Source organism: Equus quagga, chromosome 6 (genome assembly GCF_021613505.1).
Source record: "Equus quagga isolate Etosha38 chromosome 6, UCLA_HA_Equagga_1.0, whole genome shotgun sequence".
In the NCBI taxonomy this organism is placed as follows: domain Eukaryota; kingdom Metazoa; phylum Chordata; class Mammalia; order Perissodactyla; family Equidae; genus Equus; species Equus quagga.
The window spans coordinates 35,258,821-35,285,463 of NC_060272.1; the positions used below are offsets into that span (position 1 = coordinate 35,258,821).

Here is a 26,643-nt window from a genome sequence, read left to right on the forward strand (position 1 = left end):
TTAAAATATACTTGCATTGAAAATAATGCAGTTAAAATATACTTGCATTGAAAATAATTCAGTATAACTTAAAGGCTCCAATGAGCACAGGGAGGGAGTCACAGATTTAGTTTAATTCCTTTTTTACATGAAGTGCAGAGTAAACTTCTCTAAGCACCTCCCGTGAAGAGTACATGCTCAATTAGTCACCAAGTCAGACAGTGCAACTTATATAAGCTAATTTTCTGAGACACAGGAAACGAATAATGCCCTGCTGTTTCATCCCATGAGAAGACTGTTAAAGAACGGCCAAGGTACCAAAACAATTATTTATATATTTATATATTATTGTCATCATCGATACAAACTGAACTATGGATTGATATAGGTTATTTATATTGTGGAATTAAGAAATCAGACCAATCAATTAAAATATATTCCATCAATTATTACATGATCATCCTGTGGGTCAATCTAATTAAGCTGAAAAATACGGAAAATAAAGTTCAGAAACCATCTTCTATATTTTAAGAGAAAACGTGTCTAAGTCATATGCAGACCCTAAAAATACCCACAATATTTCAACTGGTTCAGCTACTTTTGTACTATAGACGTCGGTTTGGTTGTTCAGCGAACACTCTACCTCCACGGTGGCTGTGTGTGTGTGACTGTGCATCAGAATGTATCTTATGCTGAGTTCAGTGAGTCAAGTCCCTTCTGAGAGTTTTCCTAACAGATTAGGTTGTGTTTGGAATTTTTAGTTCTAACAGGGGAAGCTCACTTGCCTCTCTCCCACATTTCTGTTTCACTTAAAAGTACTTAATTCTCTTAATTCAATCTGTGCAACAATTCTATAGTTTTGGAATTAATAGTTCTCTCTTATAGGTGGATAAACTCAGACCTAGAGAATTTTAATGACGATACCAAAATTGCACAGCTGATAAGTGACAGTGTAGGTCATGAATTCAAGCTTTTTCTGTCCAAGTCAAATTTTCTTTCTATAATAATCACACAATAGGCCATGAAGCAAAGATTCTTGTAACAGTTAAGCCACGAGCTATGTAATATTGGGCAAGTCACTTTATAATCCTTTCTAAAAACTGCCATGAGATTATTTCTCGAAAAATTAATAAAATTAAACATAATTTGTTTTAAAACAAGATAGAGGGATGAATCGGTGAATGGAGAGATGGTTGGATGGATAGTTGGGGTCATCTTGTTTGTGTCTGGGTGCATGTGTGTGTGTGTGCACAGGTGCCACATCTCTCAAAATGCCTGGGGCCATTAAAGATGAAACAGAAAGCATAGAAATCTTGGATAACATCCAGCAGAATATTACCCAAGTGGTCTTCAACCATGACTACCTGTAAGAATCTCTGGAGAGCTTTCCAGACATAGGATGGTGTCCAGATATTTTTTTTTCTTTTTTTTAAGATTACCAGGTGATTAAAATATATGACCATTAAGTATTAAAAATGCTTTTTATTGGCTGGCAGATCATAATAAGATTCAGCTGATAGGAATGGCTGACTGTGGGAAACGCATCTAGTACTCTGGGTACTATCACATAGGAGGTTTTGAATTCATTTTTTACATTCATTCAACAAAATACCTGAAAGTGAAGTTACCTGTTAAAAAGTTCATTCAGGAAAAAGATGATCTGATTAGGAAAGCTCACATGTAATGCCCAGATCACTGAAAGGAATATGTTTGCTAGGATAGTATTTGTAATATTTTATTGATTGGACTATTATGAATAAAACTGACTTTCAAACTTTTGAAGAAAATGATAATATGTGATGACATATTCCTGTTTATGTTTATCTTTAGATTTTCACATACACATTTTTTATTAAACAAATTGTTGTATTTACCTTGCTGCACTTTTGTGTGTATTTATGCAATTATTTCTTAAGACATTTTATGAAAAAAATTATTGTGGAACCTTTCAAGGGATATTATATAATCTTTTGGAAAATGAAATTACTCTCAGCAAAAATTCAGCTGAAGTCACCAGTCCCGAGCAAAGATCTTTTTTTTTTTTTGATTGGCACCTGAGCTAACAACTGTTGCCAATCTTCTTTTTTTTTCTTTCTGCTTTTTCTCCCCAAATCCACCCAGTACATAGTTGCATATTTTAGTTGTGGGTCCTTCTAGTTGTGGCATATGGGACACCACCTCAGCATGGCCTGATGAGCAGTGCCATGTCTGTGCCCAGGATCTGAACCGGAGAAACCCTGGGTCTCCGAATTGGAGTGTGTGAACCCAACCACTCAGCCACAGGACCTACCCCCCAAGCAAAAATCTTGATAGGCTTTTATTTAAAACAACCAACCAACAATGCTTAGTTGACTTTGCTATGAGGAGTCCCTCAGTTTTGTATCAAGAATTGAGTAGTTGGTAACCAAGGGTAAAATTTTAATATAGAATCCTTTGTTCTTTTTTCAGAAGTTTCACTTCCTCATCATGCTTAAAACATATAACTTTTCTTTATTATTTCTATTTTTTCCAGTGTCCCTACCACTTAAAGGCTGTTTCCTAGTAACATACTCATATCTTCTCCTATTTTCTCAAGTACTTGTAGTTATTTTATTTAATTTCTCCTATTTGGTGTTTTCCTTTGGTTTCTCGCAGCTGTGGTTCTCTCTCTTGGCTGTCTCCTGCATGCCCAGCGCCTCCCTACAGCTCCACATTGATGGATTCATACCTTAGAACCAATGCATTTCAATTTTCCACTTTCTATAAGTAAAGAAATGAATTCCTAAGGGTAATTTCAGGATCAAGAATACACTATAACTGTTTTGAAGCCATATTTATGCAGTACCGCTGGCTTTACATATATGTATGTGCAGCCTGAAGCTGGAATTATGGATGGCTTTACCTGCCACATTATCACAGTAGAAGAGATTAGTATGTGAAGATATAATGTTATATCAACACTGTAAAGAGATGAATGGTACAATAAGGATGTTGTCCTCTTTATACTGATGAGGCATTATTCTTGGACGTGCTGGCTGCATTTCAACTGTTACATATGGAAAAGGAACCAACATGTGCCTCTGTGATGTTTACGCTTATAAATTCATGCGAAATATGTCCAAGGTTCCAAATAAGATATGTCTTTGGTCCAAAGGTTTGGGTTATCCTTCTTTATTCTTATGAGCATTTTCTGTATTTTGGTTTGAGCTCATGCAAAAGCTATGTAATTCTCAAGTATTTGAAAGTTCCTAGGGGCTCTTAATATTTGATCTTCATAGTTTTGTAGTATATACAACAGAATTATAAGAGGCATACTCTTTTCTTGCTGTAAAACAGCTTAAGGAGTAAATATTTTTCTTAGTGAGGGATTAAGCAGGTACCTACAAAAGGTGACTCCTGTTCATAATCTAGAGAAGTCTGAGCAGTTTGCAAAGCTCAGTGAAGCTTGATACCTCAGAAGCCATCTCTTTACAAATAAGCTCCATATTTACCACCTCCTGTATTGTCATAGTCTGTGCTGAAGTAGTCTTTCATTTACGTTATGAAATGTTTCTACAGTGATGAATCACACCTCAGCCCTTGGTTTGTAAACATATGTAGGAACCTTCTCTCTATGTAAATAGTTAGGAAGAGAAAAACTTTCAAAATTAGAATTTTTGATATGCCTAATACAGTAAAAGGAGAAACTAATCAAGACTATATTTGAAGTCAAACAGTTTTTGATAATATGTGCCTAGTGATGTATTTTATAATTTTAATGACCAACCAATTGGTATGTTTTATGAAAGCAGCCTCAACAAATAATTTCTCTATGGGTATAACATAATAATAAGAAACATCTTACATTGTTCTACAAAGAAATTAAATGATAATGCTGGAAACCACTTGAAACGCTATCTTAGTTAGAAGAGTAAATAATGCTAATAACTTTTTGTGTAAGTAGTTCAGTTTATGGTGTTTGTTGTTTTCTTTTGCTTTTTAATGTCTGAGAAGAATAAAAAACTTATTTCTCAATTTCAGCACATAAAATGCAATCTTATTTAGAATTTCATACAGAAGATATTTTGGATGGTTCATTTTTATGTTTTCTAATTCTTATCTTTTCGTGGGTAAGTAACCATGTTAACTTAGAGTCAGAAAAAAAACCCAATAAAAATCAGCCCATTTTCCTTTTTAAAGTTCATCTGGTACCATGGTTGACTTATTTTCTTTCTTTCATCATTGTTGTTGAATAAAATTCCCTTGTATGACTGCCTATTGTGTATTTTGAATGGAGCTGTAATTTATATTCTATGAAGAAGGTCTTAAGAAACATGTTTTGTTCCTTTAAGTGTATGTTCAAGTTTGGGGGGGAATAGCAAACCAAAATCTTTTATTAAACAAAGAATGAAATGAACCAATTTAGTATAATTTTAGATATTGTTGTTCTGATACCATAATGAAGCTGAAAAAGGGTTTTTTAGTCTTCATATAATAGAACAATAATGTCCGTGTTAGCCTGGTCAAATGAGATGTAGCCAAAATAATCTGTTACAGTCTGATTCTCTCTGTTAAGGCTAGACTGACACATGCTAATAGAATTCTTGGGTCATTTTGGGCCTTGGAAGTAGGCATTCAACAAATATTTGTTGAATTTATGAGTGAGTAAGTGTAAGAATAAAATATAGTCATGCCCGGAAATAACATATGAACCCATTAGTTTGGGTAGAATCTTAGCGTCTTCATTATTATTACAATTAAATTTTGCTCGTTAAAACTTAAAAGAACAAAAATTAACTTGGACACAATTATTATCATTATCTTAAATTAAACAAAACAGTCACAGACAATTTAAATTTTCCAAATACATTTTCTCTAAAATTATTATTTCCTAAAATGTCCATTGTAGTTCTATATGTTGAGAAAACGTTGTCATACGAAGAGTTAAGTTGTAATCCACTTATTAGAAACGATTTGTATTGAATCATTTAGTAATCAGATGTGGGAGGTTGGAAAACCTTAGGCCCTTTTTTATTGCCCATAATGAGAATGATATGATAGCTCTTGCACCAAATGTGAAAGGTGAAATGTCCCAGTGAGTTTTCCTAGTATGTTCCCAGATAATATTATGCTTCCACATTATGATAGTGTTGAGTAAAAGTTAGAATCATGAAATTGTGGAATTTTAGAGCTTGAATGAATATTTAAGGTTATCTAATCAAAATTCCCATTAATTTGTAACTGAGGAAACTGAGACTCATAAATTCAGTGATGGGTCAAACCAACAAAATGAATGTTTTTAATTAAATAAGTTGGATTTAGAGCTTTAAGTAGCTAATGCTTTGCTTTCCAACTTGTCTTTTAGAAGATTTTATGTAAAATTGCTGTTCATTGTTAGGTTCCTGTGGCCTCTTTCTCCTTCATAGAACACTTATTTCACTGGATTTTAACAATTTTATCTGTCTCTCTCAATAGGATGAAAATGTCTGTATGACAGAGGCCTTCTCTTACTCTGTTTTGTACTTTTGTATTCTCAGCTTTAATTACGATGACTGTTACAGAACAGTCCTTCCGATATTTGGAGAAAGAATTAATGTTCCACAGCAATAAGAGAAAAATTTTTAACATTCAAGTGATAAATCATGTATCTATTAAAATGTATGACTAACAAATACAAATATATGTTCCATTTTTCTCCCCACAGTCTCCAAACGTCCACAACTACCCCGATATGGAAGCTGTTCCCTTGTTGCTAAATAATGTGAAAGGGGAGCCCCCGGAGGACTCATTATCTGTAGATCACTTCCAAACACAAACTGAGCCAGTGGACTTGTCAATCAACAAAGCCAGGACATCCCCCACAGCCGTTTCATCCTCCCCAGTTTCCATGACAGCGTCTGCCTCCTCACCTTCTTCAACTTCAACCTCTTCATCGTCTTCTAGTCGTCCAGCCTCATCCCCAACTGTTATAACATCAGTATCTTCAGCATCATCCTCGTCAACAGTATTAACTCCAGGGCCCCTTGTTGCCTCTGCATCTGGTGTGGGAGGCCAGCAGTTTTTGCACATTATCCATCCTGTACCGCCTTCAAGTCCCATGAATTTACAGTCTAACAAACTGAGTCATGTTCACCGCATCCCCGTGGTGGTACAGTCGGTGCCTGTTGTCTACACAGCTGTGCGGTCACCTGGAAATGTGAACAACACTATTGTAGTGCCGCTTTTGGAGGATGGGAGAAGCCATGGCAAAGGTAAGGGACACAGGCGAAACCTTGATTTATTTCAGCACTAGAGGTAACTATTCTTTTATTCAGTGTGTAGACCCTAAATCACTACATCCAAAGAAGTTCTGTGCACAACATCACAGAGACACCAGCTGATTGCTATTGAGTAGAACACAGTTTAGTAGGAACCAACCTCATGTTTATATAGGTATATGAGTCAGTATTAGTCTGTATTTTTATGTATCAAGTCTTTAATGTCAGAATTCAGATATCTAAATTTGCAGAATAATGTTTACTTTCAAATACTCAGATGGGAAGGACAATCTGTAGTTAGTGTACCTGCTTGTAAAGTATAAATGCATAAATCCCTCATAGCAATGATCCATTGTGAGGTTTTTAAAAGTGAATCAGGATGTTTTTTCTTTCACTTGTTCAGACTGTAACTATTTGGATGACAATGATATAAAAGGCCATGAAGTTGTAGTGCTTGGAATCTGATCATTCACTTTTGAGTAACTTGTCAATTAAGTTGCCATTAAAATAATTTTAAAGTTAGGTGTTTTACTCGAAAGTCTCATGTAGCTTGAGTTCTTATCTTTGTATAAGTCTAAGTTATTATCATTTTAAATGACAGGATGATTCAGTATGATGGAAATATTTCAACATGCAATATTAATATTCCCTTCTAGGGTTTAGAAGGCAGGAAGATACTTTATTTTATGATGGTATTTAATAATACCTACTTACTTAATTATGTACGATAGTTATGCAGCTGATCATGAAGTTATTATTGAAGTTCTTTTTTCTCTTTCCTATTTTTACTAGAATGAATTATAATAGTATCATACTGTCAACTTTTTTCTTCCCTTCCCATGAATCTAAAAAAAAGTCACTCTCCTATGGAAATGTAAAATGCCTATGATCATTGATTTATTCCCTTTTAAGCTGAGTTCAATATGTGTATTTTGTCTTCAGAGCCTAGAAATGTTGATGGATTAAGACTTATGTTGTATTACTTTTTGCTTTGATACCATATTACTACTGAGGCCCATAATTAAAATATGATTGACGAATACATAAAACATTCTCATAAAATGCTAGTAAACGTGGTTGTTTTGGTTCTTGTACAATAAGGTAGGCTTCGATGCATAGGAATAACATCTGATTGTGAACTTAGCGAAATTTTTGCACACATACCCTATAAAATTGTGCATTCACCTTTGGCAAGTTATTGTTTTATCTGCATTGAGGTTCTTCACAGCGCATGAAATAAATTTCACCTTCCCAGTTTTACCAAATGAAAATCTCATGATTTATTACAGTAATCAGAGATTTTAGACTGCAAACTTGAGATTCAGGCCCTCTGTGCTTACCTGACAACCTCTCTTTTGTGTGCTGTTAAGCAAAGGCCAGGAGCTCATTCCACCACCCTCTTCATGAGTAAGTAGAAGAGGGCGTAGGGAGGCTTTCATGGATTTTACTTGAGCTTAACCCTCTGATGTGACTGACACTTCTGATCGAGATGAGCTCGTTGATTTGAATAATAACAACGTGACTGAAGGCCACATCAAGTATTTATTTGCTTTTGTAATTTACAGATTGGCCTATACATTTTTTAAGAATTGGGAATTAACAAGTAGTAAAATTCAACCTTGCATATTACATTATTTTATATATGTGTGTATACCATAGAATCCAGTCTTCATATGATACCACTTAAGGGAAATGTTGCTTTTATTATGAAGTTGCTTGATAAGGATCTTAACATTGTTCATGACCTTTTCTTTTTTTTTTTTGCAATTTTTATGCACTATTGAAGGAAATGAAAGAGAGATCTCTTTTATTTTCCATTATCATTTTATAGGAGAGGGTTATTTCTATTTAAAGTCTATATTATATAATGTATACTGCTGAAATTTAATTCTCTAGAAAATATATCTCTGCAGAAGAACTTTGTTAAGACTTGTGCTGTATGTTTGTTAGTTTCATGCAATGTTTTTTACTCAGTAGTTTTCTCATCACAAGAATAAAAATTTAGGGGCCGACCTGGTGGCGCAGCGGTTAAGTGTGCATGTTCTGCTTTGGTGGCCTGGGGTTCACTGGTTCGGATCCCGGGTGCGGACATGGCACCACTTGGCAAGCCATGCTGTGGTAGGCATCCTACATATAAAAAGTAGAGGAAGATGGGCATGGATGTTAGCTCAGAGCCAGTGTTTCTCAGCAAAACGAGGAAGATTGGCAGCAGATGTTAGCTCAGGGCTAATCTTCCTTAAAAAAAAAAAAAAGAATAAAAATTTATATAATTGTAAACATGCTGGACTGTGATGTGGACATTAGGAGCATGAGATTGGGGATCAAGAATGGATGAGTTAGAATCCTAGTTCTCTCATTTATGGCTTTGGACTTGGGAAAGGTATTAATTTCACTAATCTTCATTTCCTTCACTGTTATGGTAATAAGAACATGATTTATCTTTGAAGATTATTGGGAAGATTAATTAAGAGCTTATGTGTCAATGTCTAGCATTGATCAATATCAATGTTTGCGATTATTTATCATTATTATCTTCCCCTAAAAATACCTGAAGCAACAATGTTCAGAAATGTTTTCTCTGTCTTGTGAAAACAGAAAGTTGGAGGGAAAAAAACTTACTGAATTTAAAAATGAAAAACTGCTCCCAAGAAGTTGGTATAGAATATGCTTGTCGGGGCCAGCCCGGTGGTGTGGTGATGAAGTTCATGCACTCCACTTCAGCAGCCCAGGTTCACCGGTTTGAATCCCAGGTGCAGACCTATGCACCGCCTTGCAAGCCATGCTGTGGTAGGAGTCCCACATATAAATAGAGGAAGATGGGCATGGATGTTAGCTCAGGGCCAATCTTCCTCAGTAAAAAGAGGAGGGTTGGCAGGGGATGTTAGCTCAGGGCTAATCTTCCTCAAAAAAAAGAAATGCTTCTCAAAGATGATACTATAACATATTATAAGGGATGAGAGTTTAATATGAGAAATTGTCTGGAAACATTCCATATTTTCTCTTTTTATTAGTCTATATTGTTTTTATAATCACCATATTCTACAAATATTGCTATAGCATTTTATGTTTTTTTTTGTTTAACTGATTAATTAGATGATGGTAAAAATGTCTACTGAAGGAGGGCTGCCTACCTCTCAGAATGAGTAGAGGAAAGGGCATTTCAGCAATGTCCAGGTCTTTATTTTGCAGATATCCAGTGGGCAGGGGGCCAGCAATGAAATGACTGAGTGATAAAGGGAGCCCCTGTTTTCATTCCCGCTTAGGACTTGTGTATCTGGTTTGGATGAGCAAAAGAAAGGGCAGTAGTGGATTTGGATTTTCAAAATGCTACTGATAAAAATATAAAACTAACTCACATAAACGTAGATGACTATACTGGCTAATTACTATTAAAGTTGATATAACATATCTGGTCTCTGGTAGAGAAATAAATTACCTTATATGTCACATTACACCAAGAACTGTGAATGTACACATCCGTGTCTAAGATAAAGTGTCATGTGAATTGAGTCATTTGTCCATTCAAGTATTTATTGAGTATCTATCAGGCAACAGGCTATTTATTGGCACCGTGAATATAGTGTTGAACAAAACAGATGCTATTTCTGTCTCAGGGTGTTTATATTCTACTGGGAGATATTGACATTAAACAATTAACTGATAATTGTGGACAAACTTGGATTAAAACATAGACCAGCCATGGATTTGCCCAGGGGAGAGAATGTAGTTATAATTGCAGATAGAGAAAGTTGTACTTGAGAAAAGTGTTTTCACAGAAGGTGTTACATATGGTCAGAAGAAATGTTTTTACTGTACTGCTCAGAAGGAGATGGTTGGGGTTTGGGGATGTGGTAGAATGAAACGTCCACATGGGTGTGCCTGGCTAACAGCAGAGGATTGAGAAAGCTGTCTAAGGAGGATAGAAACTCAGCACATCCAAGTATTTAAAGAATTTTGATCTAAAGGAATGACAAGTTGTTAGCTAGCCCAGGGCACCGAGATATCTCAGTTGGGTCTTGAATGAAATACATGAGGTGAAGAAAAACAGCGTGATATTCTGGAAGGTACCATAAACAAACACACTAGAGCTATGAGAGAGAGGGTGTCTGAGAAAGTCTCCTGAAGAAGACATTTTTCCTCTTGATACCAGAAGGACAAGTAGCAGTTAGCCTCCAAAGTGGTCATGCTGAGAGGTGGAGGGCTGTGCATGGAGAGGGAACAGCCTATGGACTGATCTGGCCCCGCGTTTTGTTACTACGTAACCTGAGACGTGTTATTTATAAACAAAACCCTCAAGGGATTATTTGACCTCTGAAAGGAATTTCAGTCCAGCCTGGGGAAGTTTTTGGTAGATTTCTTAGGAGATTTTCGTTGGGTTTTACAGATATTTAGTAGCAGAAAAGCATAGAGGGCCATAACAAATTATAAGCAAAGTTGTTCTTGGTTCGTTGTGGCCTTGATGGAAGAGTGGGTGTGTTTAGGATTCTTTTTCCTTCCTTCTGATCCTGCTAGTGAGGTAAGAGAAAGAATGTTAAAGGGAATGCACGAGAAGAAGGTGTTTCATGGAAGGAGTCATCAGTTGTAGCAAAAGCTGCTTAAGGGGCCAAATAAAATAAGGACTGAGAATTGAGCATTTGGCGAGAGAGTAGAGGTCATTGGTGACACTGACAGTGTCTCAGTGGAGTGATAGGGATAAAGGACTTACTGAAGTGAGTTTGTGTTCACATGAGGGGTGAGGGAGAGGAGACGAAGCCAAGACAGCTCTTAGGAGGAGTTTTGCTGGAAAGAGTTGTAGAGAAATGGAATGATAGCTGGAGAGGCTTTTAAGCTCTCAAGGGAGGGATTTTAAAAGAGAGAGATAATACAGCATATTTGTATTCTGTCAAGAATAATCCAGTAGATAGTTGAAAATGGATAATTCTAGAAAGGAAGAATTATAGAAGCAAAGTCCTTAATTGCATGTTAGCTGCTTATATTATACTGTGGAAGTAACCTGCATCTCGCAGTAATTAACCCAAATTCTGAAGTCAATTTATTAGATTGACAAAATACTTAGGAAAAAAGATATGTAGTGGAAAATGAAAGGAAGTGCAAACATAGAAGATAGTGATAAAGCAAAAAATAAAAGTTCAGTAAAATTTGAGTTCCATTGAGAATTGTAAGAACAATACTAGAATTAATATAAAGATAAGATCAAACATTTCTCATTCATCACCTAGTGGAATGTACAGAATAATTCAAAACAAAAGATGAGCCCAGTATATTTGTGGTTTAAAGACATTTTTTACATTGGAGTATTAAAATAGATATTGCATTTTAGAAATTCAAAATACTTAAGGGGCAATACCAAGTCTGTGAAAATCCAACTAAAGAGCTAAAAAAAAAATAGACTTATCTCCTCCCTCCCATACCTGAGCTGATTCTTTCTCCATGTACCTGATGGAACAAGTAATATCACGTTGATGCCCAGGAATGAGGCTCCAGCTAGGGCGTATTTGATCGATGGCTTTAGACTGAGAAGCCCAGGGCAGCCAGGTGGGCTTTTCACTGTTGCCCTGTTTTCTTCCCTGACCACTATCCCATTCTTCTTTATTAGTTTATATAGGTGGTCTGTTATTTCTCCCACCTTTCTCTGTTATTGTCTTCTCCTTAGTCACCCAAACCCGTCAGATGTCCACATGACTGCAATAAAACAGATTGCCTAGAGGAAAGAGTTCAGCTCCAGTTTCTTATGCCTCCACATTTTATTTCATTAAAATACATCCCAGCAGCCCAGTCCACCAGAATTTTAGAAAACATATTTATTGCATTAGGACTTTGTTGTAGGGGTCATTTTTGAAGTAACTTATTATAGGTCATAAGTGCATTATTCCTGACTTAAAACGTATATGCGATTAGATCTTTAAGCATAAAGTGTTTTTTCCCCCAAATATCTTATTAGACCATGTTGATACTCCTTTTAAGATACCAACCCCACTTGGGCGCGTGATTTCTTCGGTCATCTCCTTTGAAAGTGTTGTTTTTTAAATATATTTAGATGAAGTGAAGAATCTTCCAAAAATATACCTTATTTTTGTAGTACTCATCCGGGAGTTTCAAAGGGATGTGGCCATGGGCAACTCTGAAATACTCACACCCCATTTTCTTCCTGCAGGCTGTTGCTTTTCTCAGCAGCCTACAGGAAGAAGCCACAAGTGTATTTTTAGTCCTGTGCCATTTATATTTGTGAAAGGAAATATGGTCATCGCAGTGATTGCTGCAAAGCTGGTTGGAGGTTATGACTGTAGCTCCTGACCATTGAATGCAACTGTAGTTTTGCTCCCATGAAAGTCCCCATTTCACATGTCTTTGTTTCATCAATTTTCTTCTGCTGTCAGCTCTCTCACTTGTTGATGTTAATGATGTTTTCTTTCAGACCATGGTTCATTTTGTCACAGAGTTGCTTCTTCTGTTGTCTACCCTACACATGACCGTCCTCTTTTAGTTCACCATTCAGTGGAATCCTGGTGTCATCTGTCCATATGACCAGAATAGTCCGGGGCAGCTGACCTGTGCTTGTGTGTACGGTTGTCTTTGCTTCTTGAGTGCATGAACTACCACAGCTTCCTTTGGTAAATTTATTCTCCTGCTTATGTTTAAGAATGATAGCTACTAGGTATAGATTCATATTTTAATTCTGAATTTGATTTTTATTGACAAACCATCTAGTTACTTATGTTCTTTAATTAATTTTTTTAATGTTGCTTATTGGGAAACGGGACTGGAGTGTTGCTGACTTGTGGCTCCTTATTCTTAAATAGAGACTTGGATAGGACTTGAGTGTTTCAATACTGTCCTTATAAAACAAAGACAGGAACTTGTTAAATAGTGAGAAAGGCAGTCAGCCAATATTTAAGAAAAGTTGAATTTTTGGATAATAGGAGTTCAGAAGACTTTATTTTATACAGATTCATTGGTCATTTGTTTGCTTTTACTGGATTTTCAACATGGAGAGAAACTTATCCGTATTTTTTCACTTGGGCATGTGCAAGAGGTTGAATAGATTCTATCAAAAAATTGGCTTCTTATCTTCTTATGTATCTGAAATACCTACAGTCTGTCAGTTCCTCTGCTTTCTCTGGCATTGACTGGGTTACTTCTGAGATTTGATGGTAGTAACTGGCTCACAGAGGAGACATTGTCCATATTGTTCTAAGAGAATTAGCAGAAAACTCTAGGTAAGCTCCTTGTAAAGTGTAAAATGTCAGGAGTGAGTTTGATTGGCCTTCCCACCTCCCACAGTTAAATAGTAAATGAAGGTACAAAGGGAAAAAGAAAAGGAGAAAGTATGGACACCAGAGGGATTTCATGTTAAGAGAGAGATGACACTTCAGAGGTAGATGTTACTTAAGGAAGTAAAGACGTAAACAAGAGAGAGATCCATTTATTAGATAATGTAGCTAAAGCAAGGGGTTAACAAAGTGAACTTTGTGTTCATTCTGTTGTGATGTGATAACTACCACGCCATCTTAATTTGTTAGGACAAGTTTCTCCTATAATAGAAGGACCTAATTTATATTTGATTAAGTGTATGCTTAAATGTGATATTTTACTAATATAATATTCTGTTGTCTCTACATTCATTTTTCACCACACCTGAAAAGTTTTCTGTACTGATATTTAAATCATTGAACATTACATACTGGATTTTGAAATGTATCTTTCATTTTCTTTGTGGTTTAATTTTTAAAAAGCAAATTTTTTCTTTCCTGAGAAATATAAAATTATATATGTAATGAAAAATATATTTCCTGCTTAAATGTAAGGCTTCTAATTTCAAGTAGTAGGGGTGCTATTATGCTACAAGGAAATTCTTATTTTACATATTAGATTGCAGGTATTTATAGAATATTTTGATGATATTTGGATGTTTATAATACTCATTGCAAGAAACTTCCAGAGATATCTATTTATCTGTCTGTATACACATACATATGTATATATATATTTAGCAAATGAGCATTTTTCCGAGTGTCTCTTAAGACCTATAGGAACAAATGAAAGAAGGAAGAATATAAGATCCAAGAGGGAAACTTGGTCTTAGAATCTTTGCCAGCACTGTGTTAAGTTGGCTTTTTAATTATTTACAGCTCTCTGGATGTGGTTTCTGTTCCTTATTTTTTCTTATTCCCTTAGTAATTCTTCTTGTGTTCCAAACTATGTCACTATTTTCTCAGCTTTTTCTCTCTACCTATTTTCCATTGTTAATGAATAATTTGATTAACTGGTATTCTGCTTTGTGTTCTTTAGAAAAGAATAAGTTGATATTTGCCTTTCTATCTACTAAATAAAAGAAGAGCTACCAATTTACAGAGTAATGATCACATATTCCATTTTCCTCTAGCCACCTGTATGTGGGTGACATGCCACTCTGATCACTGGCCAACTGTATGTGTTTTTCATGACCAGGTGACTTCACCATCTTTTTCTTTCTATTCGTTAGTTCATTTATTCAACAGTTATTTTATGGATTGATTATATGGCCAGGAATGTCCCCTACTCCCAGCTATGGCAATTTTTAAAATAACTTCTCTTAAAAGCCAGCTTTAGTTTACAGTACACTGAAACAGTATTGTTCACACTGCAGATCATTTTTCTGTTGATGAATCTTGAAATAAATTTAGTAGCTCATAATCATCAGTTTTAAAGAAATTAAATAGAATGGAGTAAATTAAAAAAATATTTGAGAGTATCCCTCAAATAAGTATTATATCATGAAACTTTTGTTCAGTAACCTATTTATTTATGTACCTGCAGATGTGGTAACTGTGTGTGTGTGTGTGCGTGTGTACTGTCATGTTGAAATGTATGTATTTGTTACTGTGGTTCCTGTCCAAAAGGTTTGAAAAAGACCGTAATGGAGTTCTCTCATCTTCACCTCAGCTCCTTTCCATACCTCATTCTCCAAGTACCCTCTTTGGTTTCACCTTTTTTTCTCTGCCCTCTCACTCTCCATCTTACCTCCATTTCTCTGCTTCTCCCTCCTCCCAGTTGTCCTTCTCTATCTCCCTCCACCCCTCACCACTCTACCTTTTTCTGAATCTTGATTCTTCTTTCTCTTCTGTATCTCATCAAATCACCAATCCTAGAAGTGATGCCTTGTGGAACTAAGAGACCTGCATTGAAAAGGGCAGTCTTTGTACTGCCATCTAGTGGTAGAATTTTAAAACAATGAAAGTCAGAGAAACTCTATAGTCTAGTTATATATTCTATGATTGCTCCCAGATTTTCCCACCTAGCCTGAGGTTGTAAGGTACTGTGGTGAATTTTTTTTTTTTTTTTGCTGAGGAAGATTTTCCCTGAGCTACCATCTGTGCCAATCTTCCTCTTTTCATTTGGGGAAGAGTTGCCCTGAGCTAACATCCATGCCAGTCTTCCTTTATTTTCTATGTGGGTCATGCCAGTCTTCCTCTATTTTGTATGCGGGTTGCTGCCATAGCATGGCCACTGACTAGTGGTGTAGGTCTGTGCCCAGGAACCAAACCTGGGCTGCCAAAGTGGAGCATGCTGAACTTAACCACTAGGCCATGGGGCTAGCTCCAATTGTGCCCTTTTGAAGTAAAACTTGAACCTGAATTTGAAACCTAACTTATCTACTTTGTTTTTAGAGATCTAGTATCTTTTTAAGAAAGGACTGTACTTAACTTGGACCAAAAAGAAAAAACATAACTTCTATCTACTTGTGTCCTACTTCCTGTCCTGTATGTTTGTATGTTGCTTCTCTTTAGTAGGAATAAAATGCTACTTTCTGTGTATCTGTGCTTAGTTGTTTTTTTTTTTTTGAACGATGGATTATGTTTGTTGGATAAATGGAAGCATATATATGTCAACTTGTGTGCTATTATGTTTTGTTGAATGTCATAGAGAAAAAATAATAGGTAAATGGAGAATTATGTGTTAGAACAATGAAAACTCAGGAAGACAGAGAATTTGGTGAAACTGGGATAACTGGGAGTGGCCCTTGGAGAATTCATCAAAGGAACTGCCTTCTCAGTAGCTGGGGGTGTAGGAGAAGTTCGGTAGAAACAGGGTAGAATTAGGAAGATAACCTCATGGCAAATGGGTTTCTCAGTTTCCTGGGGGAGAGAAAGACCTAGTGGGACTTGGGTGACCTACAATAAGAAGAAGCTCCCCTGTTGACAAAAGCTGTAGTTGTTTATATGTTTATTGTTTTACATATGTCTATATAAACATATGTTTATACATGGTATGTATTGTTATAAATGTTCACTTCCAAGAATAAAATAGGGTTGAGCTTTCCCAAAATCCATCTAAGCCTCATTAGCTAATATTTCCCTAACACATTGCATTGTGCCTGACACTAGTAAATGCTCAATAAATATTTATTGATTGAAGAGATGAATAAACGGATGAATGAATGAATGTATCCTGCTGTAGGTACCATGTTTTGTATGAGATGCTTAGGAATGCTGTGGCCAGTGTTGGTCTATAGTCCTAAACTCTAACCATAAAAGGATCCTTCCTTTTTATGGTAAAGGAGACAAAACAGCAACATAAAATGATAACCAGCAGGGAGTCTCACATCCTCACAGTCTGGCTCCTGAAACCCCTCCACTCCCATCTATTGCCATTCCACCAAATATGTCTTCTATCCCAGCCACCATTTCCGTGGCTTTTCATAATGACAACTCTGCCTTTATCCCTGTGGTTTCCTTTTCCTGGAAGGCTTTTTCTTTCTCTGGCAATAGATGTGGTTCAAATGCTTTCTTTTGTCGAAAGATACATACCAAATTGTAAGCAATTTATTTCATGTATATATGAAATTTTATATATAAATATATATATAAAATATCTTGGCTCAATATATTTGACTCAAATATATTATAACATATAGTTGTATTATATTATAATGATCTCTATATTATTGCCTTACTGCTTTATCTAATGTCTGATACATAATAAATAGTAAATGTCTGCAGAATGAATGAATACCATTCCCAAAGCTGTTACTATTTTATGTCAATGGGCCATCAGTTATTCCAGGGTGTTCTTGGGTATGTTGTTTCTGCTGTTTCCCAAGTTTGTTTTATTTCATAGTACTTCATATTAAAGAATGATATTTGGTGGCACATTATAACTGCTTGATATGGTTCAGGTTTTACTAGCTTCTGGAGTCAAACCCCTGTGCGTGAGACATATTCTTATGGCTTCAAAACAGTCTAAATGAAAAGATACTGCTGTATGAAAATTAGAGTCGGTTCTTGTGTATTCTTTACTCTCAGGTAAAATATTTTACCTGTGAAACTAGGGTAAATAATGACTTTGATTGGATCCAGGCAATTAATAGAGTCGGCTGGGTTCCTTATATAGTAGTAACTCCAATTTCACTTCTCAGTCAGGGTGAAGCAAATTATACCTCCTACCCCACTGCGGTTAACTGCGTCAGCATCATAGTCCCATAAAATCTCAATAAAATCTGAAAACTGTGGAGTATGGATAATCCTACTATAAATTGTAATAAAAATTACCCCTCCAGACTCTATATTCTCTCCATTAAGTTCATAGACACTGTCTCTTTGTACATAAAATTTTATGAAATAAATCGACCAGTTCTCCTGTCCTTACCAGATAGCAAGCTGTTTTGATTTAAAAGCTGATAACAGTACAATCAGTTTTTGGTGTTTGCAGTGCATTTTAAAAACATAAATTTCATCTAACGAACCTTAAGTAGAAGGAAAATGCAACTTTTATTTGCACTATGCAGTGAATGTGTCTTTGTGAGAAAGAATAAATGACATATTTACCGTGGTGGGGCCATTTGTTGTAGCCATAAAACAAAGATTTGGTTTCCTTCCAGAGATCTCTAATCTTAAAGGTATATTAAGCAAACCTAAGCACAAATCGAAAGGAGCTCTGTCTGAATTGTGTCGAATCTTCTGTATTTAGAAGGAATTGTCAACTTGGTGATTGCAGTTTTTTCTCTTCTGTGCTAACTCCAAGGGCTCCCTAATCATCTCTGGTGTTGCCTTTGTCAGGAGTGGGTGTTTTAAATCAGTCCTCTGTAAAAACAGAGCCCTTTAAAACAGAGGAAACCTTCTAGAGACCTAGATTGTAAATCTCCAGAGAACATGAATTAGACTCTGGAGCGAGTCATAGGTTATAATGAAGGTACAGTAGGTGGCATTTGAGGTGAAAGTTAAAGAAGCATACGATTTTGCTACTCAGAGTAGGGGAAAGTATTGGAGTGAACAATGAGGGCAGAGAGTGGAGGCACATAAAGGATGAAGAGTAGTGTAGTTTCACTGAATTCTAGGCTGTAATGCTCTCACACACACACATTGCATAGGATATGAAATATTTATTGCATGCATGATATAAACTATGAATTACTTATAGAAGAGCATCTGAGATTCTCCTTCTGTGAAAGAGAAAGCCTTTTAACTCTTAGTTTAGATATACTTCTTGCATTCTTTGTGAACACGATTTTCCAGCTGTGCATAGAGAGAAATTAATGGAAAAAAATTGCGGAAGAGAAATAGCTGAGAGGAATGTTTCTCAGTTTTTACTTTTTTTTTTTTAATTAATGTTATGATAGATTACAACCTTGTGAGATTTCAGTTGTACATTTTTGTTAGTCATGTTGTGGGTACACCACTTCCCCCTTTGTGCCCTCCCCCCACCCCCCCTTTTCCCTGGTAACCACCGATCAGATCTCCTTATCAATATACTAACTTCCACCTATGAGTGGAGTCATATAGAGTTCGTCTTTCTCTGAGTGGCTTATTTCGCTTAACATAATACCCTCGTCTCAGTTTTTACTTTTATAATTCGAGTCCCCTAAAATGTTGTCTTAATAGATTTTTTATGTATTCCCAATAGCCACAAACATTTTATAGCATTTCATTTTCTGTAGTTTTCTGTAGTAAAAGAAAATAGATCTACTGATTTTGCATTACCTGTCTACAGATGCTTGATATCCGCTGAGGTTCTCATGTGCCAACCCCCCTGCCAGAATAGGAAACTCCCTTTATCTCTAGGTACACTAAGGGTAACATGTGGCAGCCAACAAAGAAGGTGCCGAAATTATTATTAAAATAACTTGAAAAATCACAGCAAGATCTTTCGAGCTGAAATAGGTTTACAACAGCTCTTCAGTCCTTGGAGGTAATACTTTATTACAGCATAATAATTGCTTTTGAAATAATGACCATTTGTAATGAAAGAAAGGTTAAATTATGGTCAATCTATTTGAACCAGGCAACAAAGTATATAATAAATCTCATAAAGATATTTACTAAAAATCATTTAAATAATTCACCTTTCTTGAATGCCTGCATGTTCTTTGTGCTTGACATACGTCATCTTTAAGTTTTACAATAACCAATGTCTAGCTATTTTTGCCAGTCTTTTACAGAAAAGAAAACTGATACTCATGTAATTTCCTCTACTCCTTGTAAAGTCACAGCTTATTAGTAGTAGAGCTTTGAGTAAAATCAAAACATTTTGTCATTTTGCCATATTTGGCCTTAATACTTAAAAAGGTGTGCCTTAGTTATCTAGAGAATTTGTCAATATTAAATAGCCAAGTTCCATATTTCCTAAAATTAGGTACATTATATTCTTTAATTATTTTGGTTTTTGTCAGAGTTTAAAATTTGTTATGTATGAAATCTACTGCATATATAAAATCAAGTATATATGCATATAAATTGCGTGAAGCAATTCCATGTTGCTAAATATTGGCATTGTGGTACCATATTATGTATTTCCATTTCTCCAGCATCTTGCAGCATTAAAAACAAGCCTCAAGTTATAGGTTAACATTTCTAGGTGTAGGGAAATTTTGTCAAAGTGTGGTTCACTGAGTTTCAGAGATTGACGTCTGTGTCATTTTTAGACATATCTGGTCTCTGCCTGGAGCTCTCTTGAGCAGGGAATTGGTTCGACAGACAGACATGCCTATTATATCTTGCCTCATTGTGGTAGTAGTTATTTTCTGAAAAGCACAAGGGGAAACTACAAAATAAAAATACAGCCAGCATTTATTATTACTGTTGTAATTCTATTTACTTTTCTTAGATTAATGAGTTCAATAAAATTCTTAGCACTATCCAATAGCTAATAATCATTATAACATTGCAATTTTAGAATTATCCCAGTTTATATGGCAGATGTTCAGAAATGCCTTCTTCAAAATCAGGACATAAATTGCATAAAATGTGTTTGGTTACATAGAATAGCTTCAAAGTCTCATATAGTATCTTTTTAATGTTTTTTAGTTCTTTTACTATTTTAATTAAGTTTATCAAAGAATAAAATGCTTTATGCTGTCCGAAATTGATTGGTATCATGATATGTGTTAGCGAGTATTTTTCAACACATTCTCAAAGTCCTGGTTATACTGGAACATGATCCATTTATCATCTAACAAATGAGCTCTAACTGGTGATGCTCTGCTTAGTGGCATTGTTGTGCCCATTGGTATAATCTACAGTAATCAAGGTAGTAAGCCTCCAATTATGTGTTTTATTATCGCATTATCCACCTTGCACAACTAGGACAGCTATTAACAGGCCCATTTCTTCCCTTCCTTGGCTAATTGTGATCATTTTTTATGTTAATCACCAAAATATGTCTCTCTTACTTAAGAGTAAACCTCCTTTCAACTATAACTTAAACTAGTTTTAACTCTATAATTTTCTATGATCTGATCTAAGTGGAAATGTGCAGTGTTTTCCGTGTACAAGTCTAAGTAGGCCACTGAATTGTTTTAGCTATTTTTTGGTGTTGTGCTCTGTATTTTTAATTACAACAAGCATTGAGAATAAAATCGTCCTTCATAACAGCAAGAGTAACCCATCACAGACTTGGGACTCTACTCGTTATCCTTATTTATTCCATACCTTATTCCAGAGAGGATAGAAGAAATATCAGCCATATTATTACTAATCAGTCAGTGGGTAGTTTATTTTGAGAGGTCTTGCATATTTGTAAGGTACAGGATGCAGTAGCCATCTCATATCTGGGCATGTTAGAATATACTCAAAGAAGAGCTGGGAACTGTACCTTAAATTTTATGCACGTATATATAAATATAAATACACACACATGAATACATACAGAGACATATAATGTATATATATATATTTATATTAAAAAAATGATACTACCTAGGAACTGTTGTACTTTATAAGCTAAATGAGATTAGTTGACATGTTATAAAATTCTTGAATTTTATTCCCTGTGTTGTACCATTTAAATGGTGAAAAAAAAGTCTTCATATTTGTTATTTAAATAAATATGATAACTACAGCACCCATTTATTTTCTTTCTTGCTTTCTTATTCTTTTATCAAAACTAAATAATATTTGGGGCTGGCCCTGTGGCCTAGCAGTTAAGTTCCACGTGCTCCACTTCGACAGCCCAGGTTCAGTTCCTGGGTGTGACCTACACGACTCGTTGGTAGCCATGCTGTGGTGGCGACCCACGTACAAAATAGAAGACTGGTGCAGATGTTAGCTCAGGGCAAATCTTCCTCAAGCAAAAAGAGGAAGATTGGCAACATTTGTTAGCTCAGTGTGAATCTTCCTTAGCAAAAAAATAAATAAAATTCGAACTGCCAGATTAAAATATTAAGAAATTTTTTTTAAAGTATCTAATTTCTATTTTTTTAACCTTTCCCTAACCCAGGAATTGTCCTGTATATCCCTTCCTATTCACTTATTTGATTAATGCACATTTGTGGTTCAGCCACATGTACAGTGCACAATGCACAGATAATGCCCACAGGCAGCTTATAGTCCAGTGAATAAAGGAGACGAAACAATGATAGTGAGAAGAGTTCTGTAATGTAGATAAGTGTAGACCCATAGAGGATCACAAAGGAAGGAGCACTAAGCTTGGTGGTCGGCAGGGTGTGGTTCAGATGGCTTCAGGAGAAGGGTGTTTCTCAGAGAAAAAAGGCAATTTTAAAGCAAGATACAATGTCCTGGAAATATGAAAGAGCATAGTACATCCTGGTAGATGGGTAGATTATGTAGGTTGGTATGATTCAAATGAAGGGTGTTTATAAGAAATGGAAATGAGGCTGCAGGGATATTCATGGATCTGGTTATCATAGGCCTTGTGTGCCAAGTTAAGGAGTCTATATTTACTGAATGCTACAGGGAGACACAGAAAGCCTGTAAGTAGGCGGGAATAACGTGGTAACATTCAGATTTGTGGATGAAGGATTAAATGTAGTGAAACTAGAGGAGGGGAGGAAAGTTAGGAGCCTACTTTAGGAAGCCAGGTGGGAATTCCTCAAGGCCTGTGCAGAGGCAGTATGAATGGAAATCCAATGGACAGAACTTATTGCCCAATTGGATGTCATGGATGAAGGTAAAAATAAATCTAGGATAATTCCCAGGTTCTTTTTTTGGCAACCAGAACATGTTGAGAAACTTCAATGGAAGAATATGAATTCAAAGATCATCCTGAGGATTTTACCTAGAAAATAACACAAAATGGAAAAGCTGACAAAAACATGAAAGAAAGATTGAGACATGAATTGAAGTGTTCCAAAATTTATCTAAAAGGACTTCTATAAAATAACAATAGATAGAATGCAGTGTTCAGAGAAATATCTGGAAATTTGGAGGAATTAAGGGAAGTCATGAATCTTAGAGTATAAACAAATAAGTAAAAATAAATTTACATCAAGACACATAGCAGTGAAGTTGTCAAGCATGAGTCGTAAAGAAGATCTCAAAGACTTATCTACAAAGGAATTAAAGAATGGCAAAGACTACAGCAACAATGAATGCCAGAAAGCAACGCAGTAGTCTCTTCAAAGGGCTGAGGAATCCTAGAATTCTGTTCTCAGCTAAAGCAAATTCAATTGACAGTTAAAAAAAAATCCAGACCTAGACTGACTAAGAGTTTACCATGCACATAAATTTGCTGTAGGAACTAAAGGATATACTTTTGAAAGAAGTAAAAAAACTGAAAAAAAGAAAGGTGAGCTTAGAACTGGTTTTAAAAATCTAAATAAATATCTGCATAAAGAGAGAAATTTTGATGAACTCTTGACAGTAAAACATGAACCAAAATTTAAGACTATAATGAAAATAACTTGAGGAAGGTGGGAATATTCACTGGGTAGTTATAGCATGCTAAATCCTTCTTGTGTTTGGGAGGAGAACAGATATAGAAAATGACTGTAGACTTTAGAAGAATTTTTAAATCTGGCAATACTGTCTTAGGATATAGAGAAATGGGCATGTTCATACATCAATGAGAGTTAATTGATTCAGCCGTTTTGGGGAGAAATTTGGCAATGTCTAATAAAACTGATGATATGCATACCCTATAATTATATTACCACATATACACTATAGGAATCTTGCAGCAGCATTTCTAACAGTGGATATTGTGAACAACTTAATTTCCCATCGGTAGGAGAACAGATAAATACAGTCATGCATCCCTTAATGACAGCGATATGTGCTGAGAAATACATCGTTAGGCTATTTCATCTTTGTGCAGACATCATAGAGTGTACTTACACAAACCTATATGGTATAACCTACTACATATCTAGGCTATATGGTACTGATCTCATGGGACCAATGTTGTATATGTGATCTGTCATGAACCAAAACATCGTAATGCAGCGCATGACTGCAATGGTGGTCCATTTACAAAATGGAATACTATATTCAACAAATAAAATGAAAGAGTATAAATAAATCTCAAATGTAATGTTAAGTGAAAATAACCAAATTGTAGAATATAATATCATTATATACAGTTTTTAAAGGAGCAAAACTGTATTGGTCATTGTTCATTGACACATACATAGTTAAAGCATGAAAACTTGCATAAGAAGGATATACACCAGGATACTAAGAAGGGGAAACAAAATAGGGAAAAAAATACAAAGAGCTGACTCCTATAATATTTTACTTTTTTTAATGATCTGAAGGAAATACTGCAAATGTTAAGATTTTTTAAATCTTTTGGGAGAATAAATAAGGTGGTCATTATATGTATGTTTGAAATTTCTTAAAAATGACATAAAAGAAAAGCTTTAAGTAATTAAACTCCATTTTATAAGCAAGTTTATGAGACAGCAAATACTGGATCATATGTTAGATGGTTCTTCATATTTTGTCTTTTACATCCAAGTTGGTTGGGAATGAGAGACAATGGGAAGAAACAATTTTCAGGATTTGAGGTAGTCAAAGGAGAAAAAGGAATAAAAATAGTGAAGAGTCGATTTGGCCCCTGATGCCTTATTTAATAGTGTAAATGTGGTGGATGCATAGGAAGATCTCTCTTATTATTAGCATTGGAATGTGCATGGATTGTAATGAGCCATCTGGGCCTCTCAGATTTCAGCTTGGCCTCAGAGACAGCTAAGGCTTAGTACTGAGGTGACTTGGCAGCTTTGGTTAAAGGAAATTGGGGTAAATGATACTCAAAATGCATATTATTAGCACATTATAAATTTCAGAAGTTACCCAAACATAAATGTTATTGGTTTTTACCACTTCTGTTTGTCTTTATTATTGTATTCAAAGAAAACAATATCAAACATCTGTGTTTAACCCCTTGACATACTGACCTCAAGCACTGCAAACCTAGCAGACCTTTACCTAGGAAAGCCCAAGACCTTACCCTCCGTCATAGCCCTGTCTTCTTCAGGAACTGTCTCTTCTCCTCATGGCACCAAGATGGTTTTCATAAAGAAGTTAGTGTAAGCCCAGTTTAAGTTTAGGAAAGCAAAAAAGACTAGTGTCTGCTTTCTATGTCTGCTCCAAATATAGCAGATATTATAGCTATGTTCTTAAAGTTTTTGTTTTACGTAGTCTGTCTCTAGAGAAAATTACAACTTTGATCTATTCTTCGAGTCATTTCTGAAAACAGCGCCACCTGCCTGTATGGGCGCCTTCCCTAACCATGTTGGAGGCTTGAGTCCCTGGGCTCAGGAAGGGTCTGAGCAGATGAGTGCCAGTGTAGAGGTGGTACCTGAAGCAAAAGGAGGTCATGACTCCATTCCCGGGTGGTAGGGATCTCACCGGCTTTCTCAGAGACTAGATAATTTATCATCTCAAGCTGCAGTTTTTAGCATATTATCAACATAACATCTCTTTAAAACCAAAAATACAGAGAATACGTGTTTCTTATGGACTAATGGCAACGAATATAATTATGCTTTCTTATAAAAGCATACCAAACATAGAATTGCTATGGGAAACACCTTTAATCCAGTTTTACAGAGCAATCTCTTCTCTTTGGAGTTTGCATAAAAGGAGGATGTAAACACACGCATCCTTCAACCTGGATTGAAACTGAGGAAAAAAATGTGGCAATACTTGCTTTTTTGGCCCAAAGATATTTACAGGTCATTTTTGAATAGTTATTCACCCCAGGATAGGATGATGCTAAGCAACACACTAGAAAGAGAAGAGTCAGCACCTCTGTTTGTCCTCATAAAGACAAATTACATGTGATTTTAGCACACTAACCCTGGGCATTCACAGACAGCACAGCTAAGATCTCTGCTGGTCACAGTTGTCCCAGAAGTCTGTTACGTAGCACATAAATACTTTGCTGAATTACAAGTTAGAGTCACAAGACCACACTGGGAGTCACTTCATGAGGGAGCTTCCACATCTACAAGCACTCATCTCAGTGGTGCTCTGTGCTCTCTGCTTGTGGCCCACACAGTAACTCTTGTGAATTGTTGGGGGCAAAGGCTTGTATGTGGTTGTGGGTGTAAATTACCAATCAAATGAGAGAGAAAATGTTCATAAAATTAAAAAAAAATGATGTGAGGATGTGCACAAGAAATATGTAACTCTAGATGGCAATATATTACAGTGTGTGGGGACAAGGGTGCCCATTCCTGAACCCAAGGAAGGAGGGAGTTTTAAAAAGAGGCCAGAAGTGAAAATGAAGAGGGATAACCAACAGTCTTGAAAGCTGTAGAGAAGTCCAGTGGCATGTATAAGTAATTCACAATTGTGAGGATTTTTGATGGTGTTAGAACATATCTTCAAGAATTCCAAGGGTGTCTAAGAGGACGAATTAAGTCACTGTTACATGTAAGAACTTACTTTTAATCTGCAGGTTTAAGTATATTATAAAATGAGACATGGAGAACAAACTATCTGAAGAGAGGTGGAGGGTAGCAGCCACATTGATTCTAAATGCGCCACAGTAGTTCTGCATGCCAACTTTTTTTTAAAAAATCTTTTTACTTTTAAACTAGCAAAGAACCTTTCTTTGGTAAATTATTTACAAGCCAACCAACTGTACCTAGCATAGCCGATGTAGAAAGAGAACTGTTAAGTCCAAGGTAGATTTTCTGCCCTTTCTTAAATATTATATCTAAAGTGCCTAAGACAAGGACCATGATTCACTGTTACTTAAAACTATTACAGCAGATCTCAGTCTATTTCTT

The 26,643-nt window shown here is 35.7% G+C and overlaps 1 protein-coding gene across 2 annotated transcripts in view; it reads left to right on the top strand.

The window, feature by feature from the left end:
* KLF12 (KLF transcription factor 12) overlaps nt 1-26,643 on the top strand; it is a 470,708-nt gene that overhangs the window by 274,503 nt on the left and 169,562 nt on the right. For both annotated transcript variants that reach the window (XR_006889121.1, XM_046664760.1), the window contains exon 4: nt 5,642-6,188. Coding sequence is in view for 1 of the 2 variants with exons in the window: in XM_046664760.1 (XP_046520716.1) it covers nt 5,642-6,188 (547 nt within the window). In the remaining variant the exon portion in view is untranslated. The remainder of the gene's footprint in view (nt 1-5,641; nt 6,189-26,643) is intronic.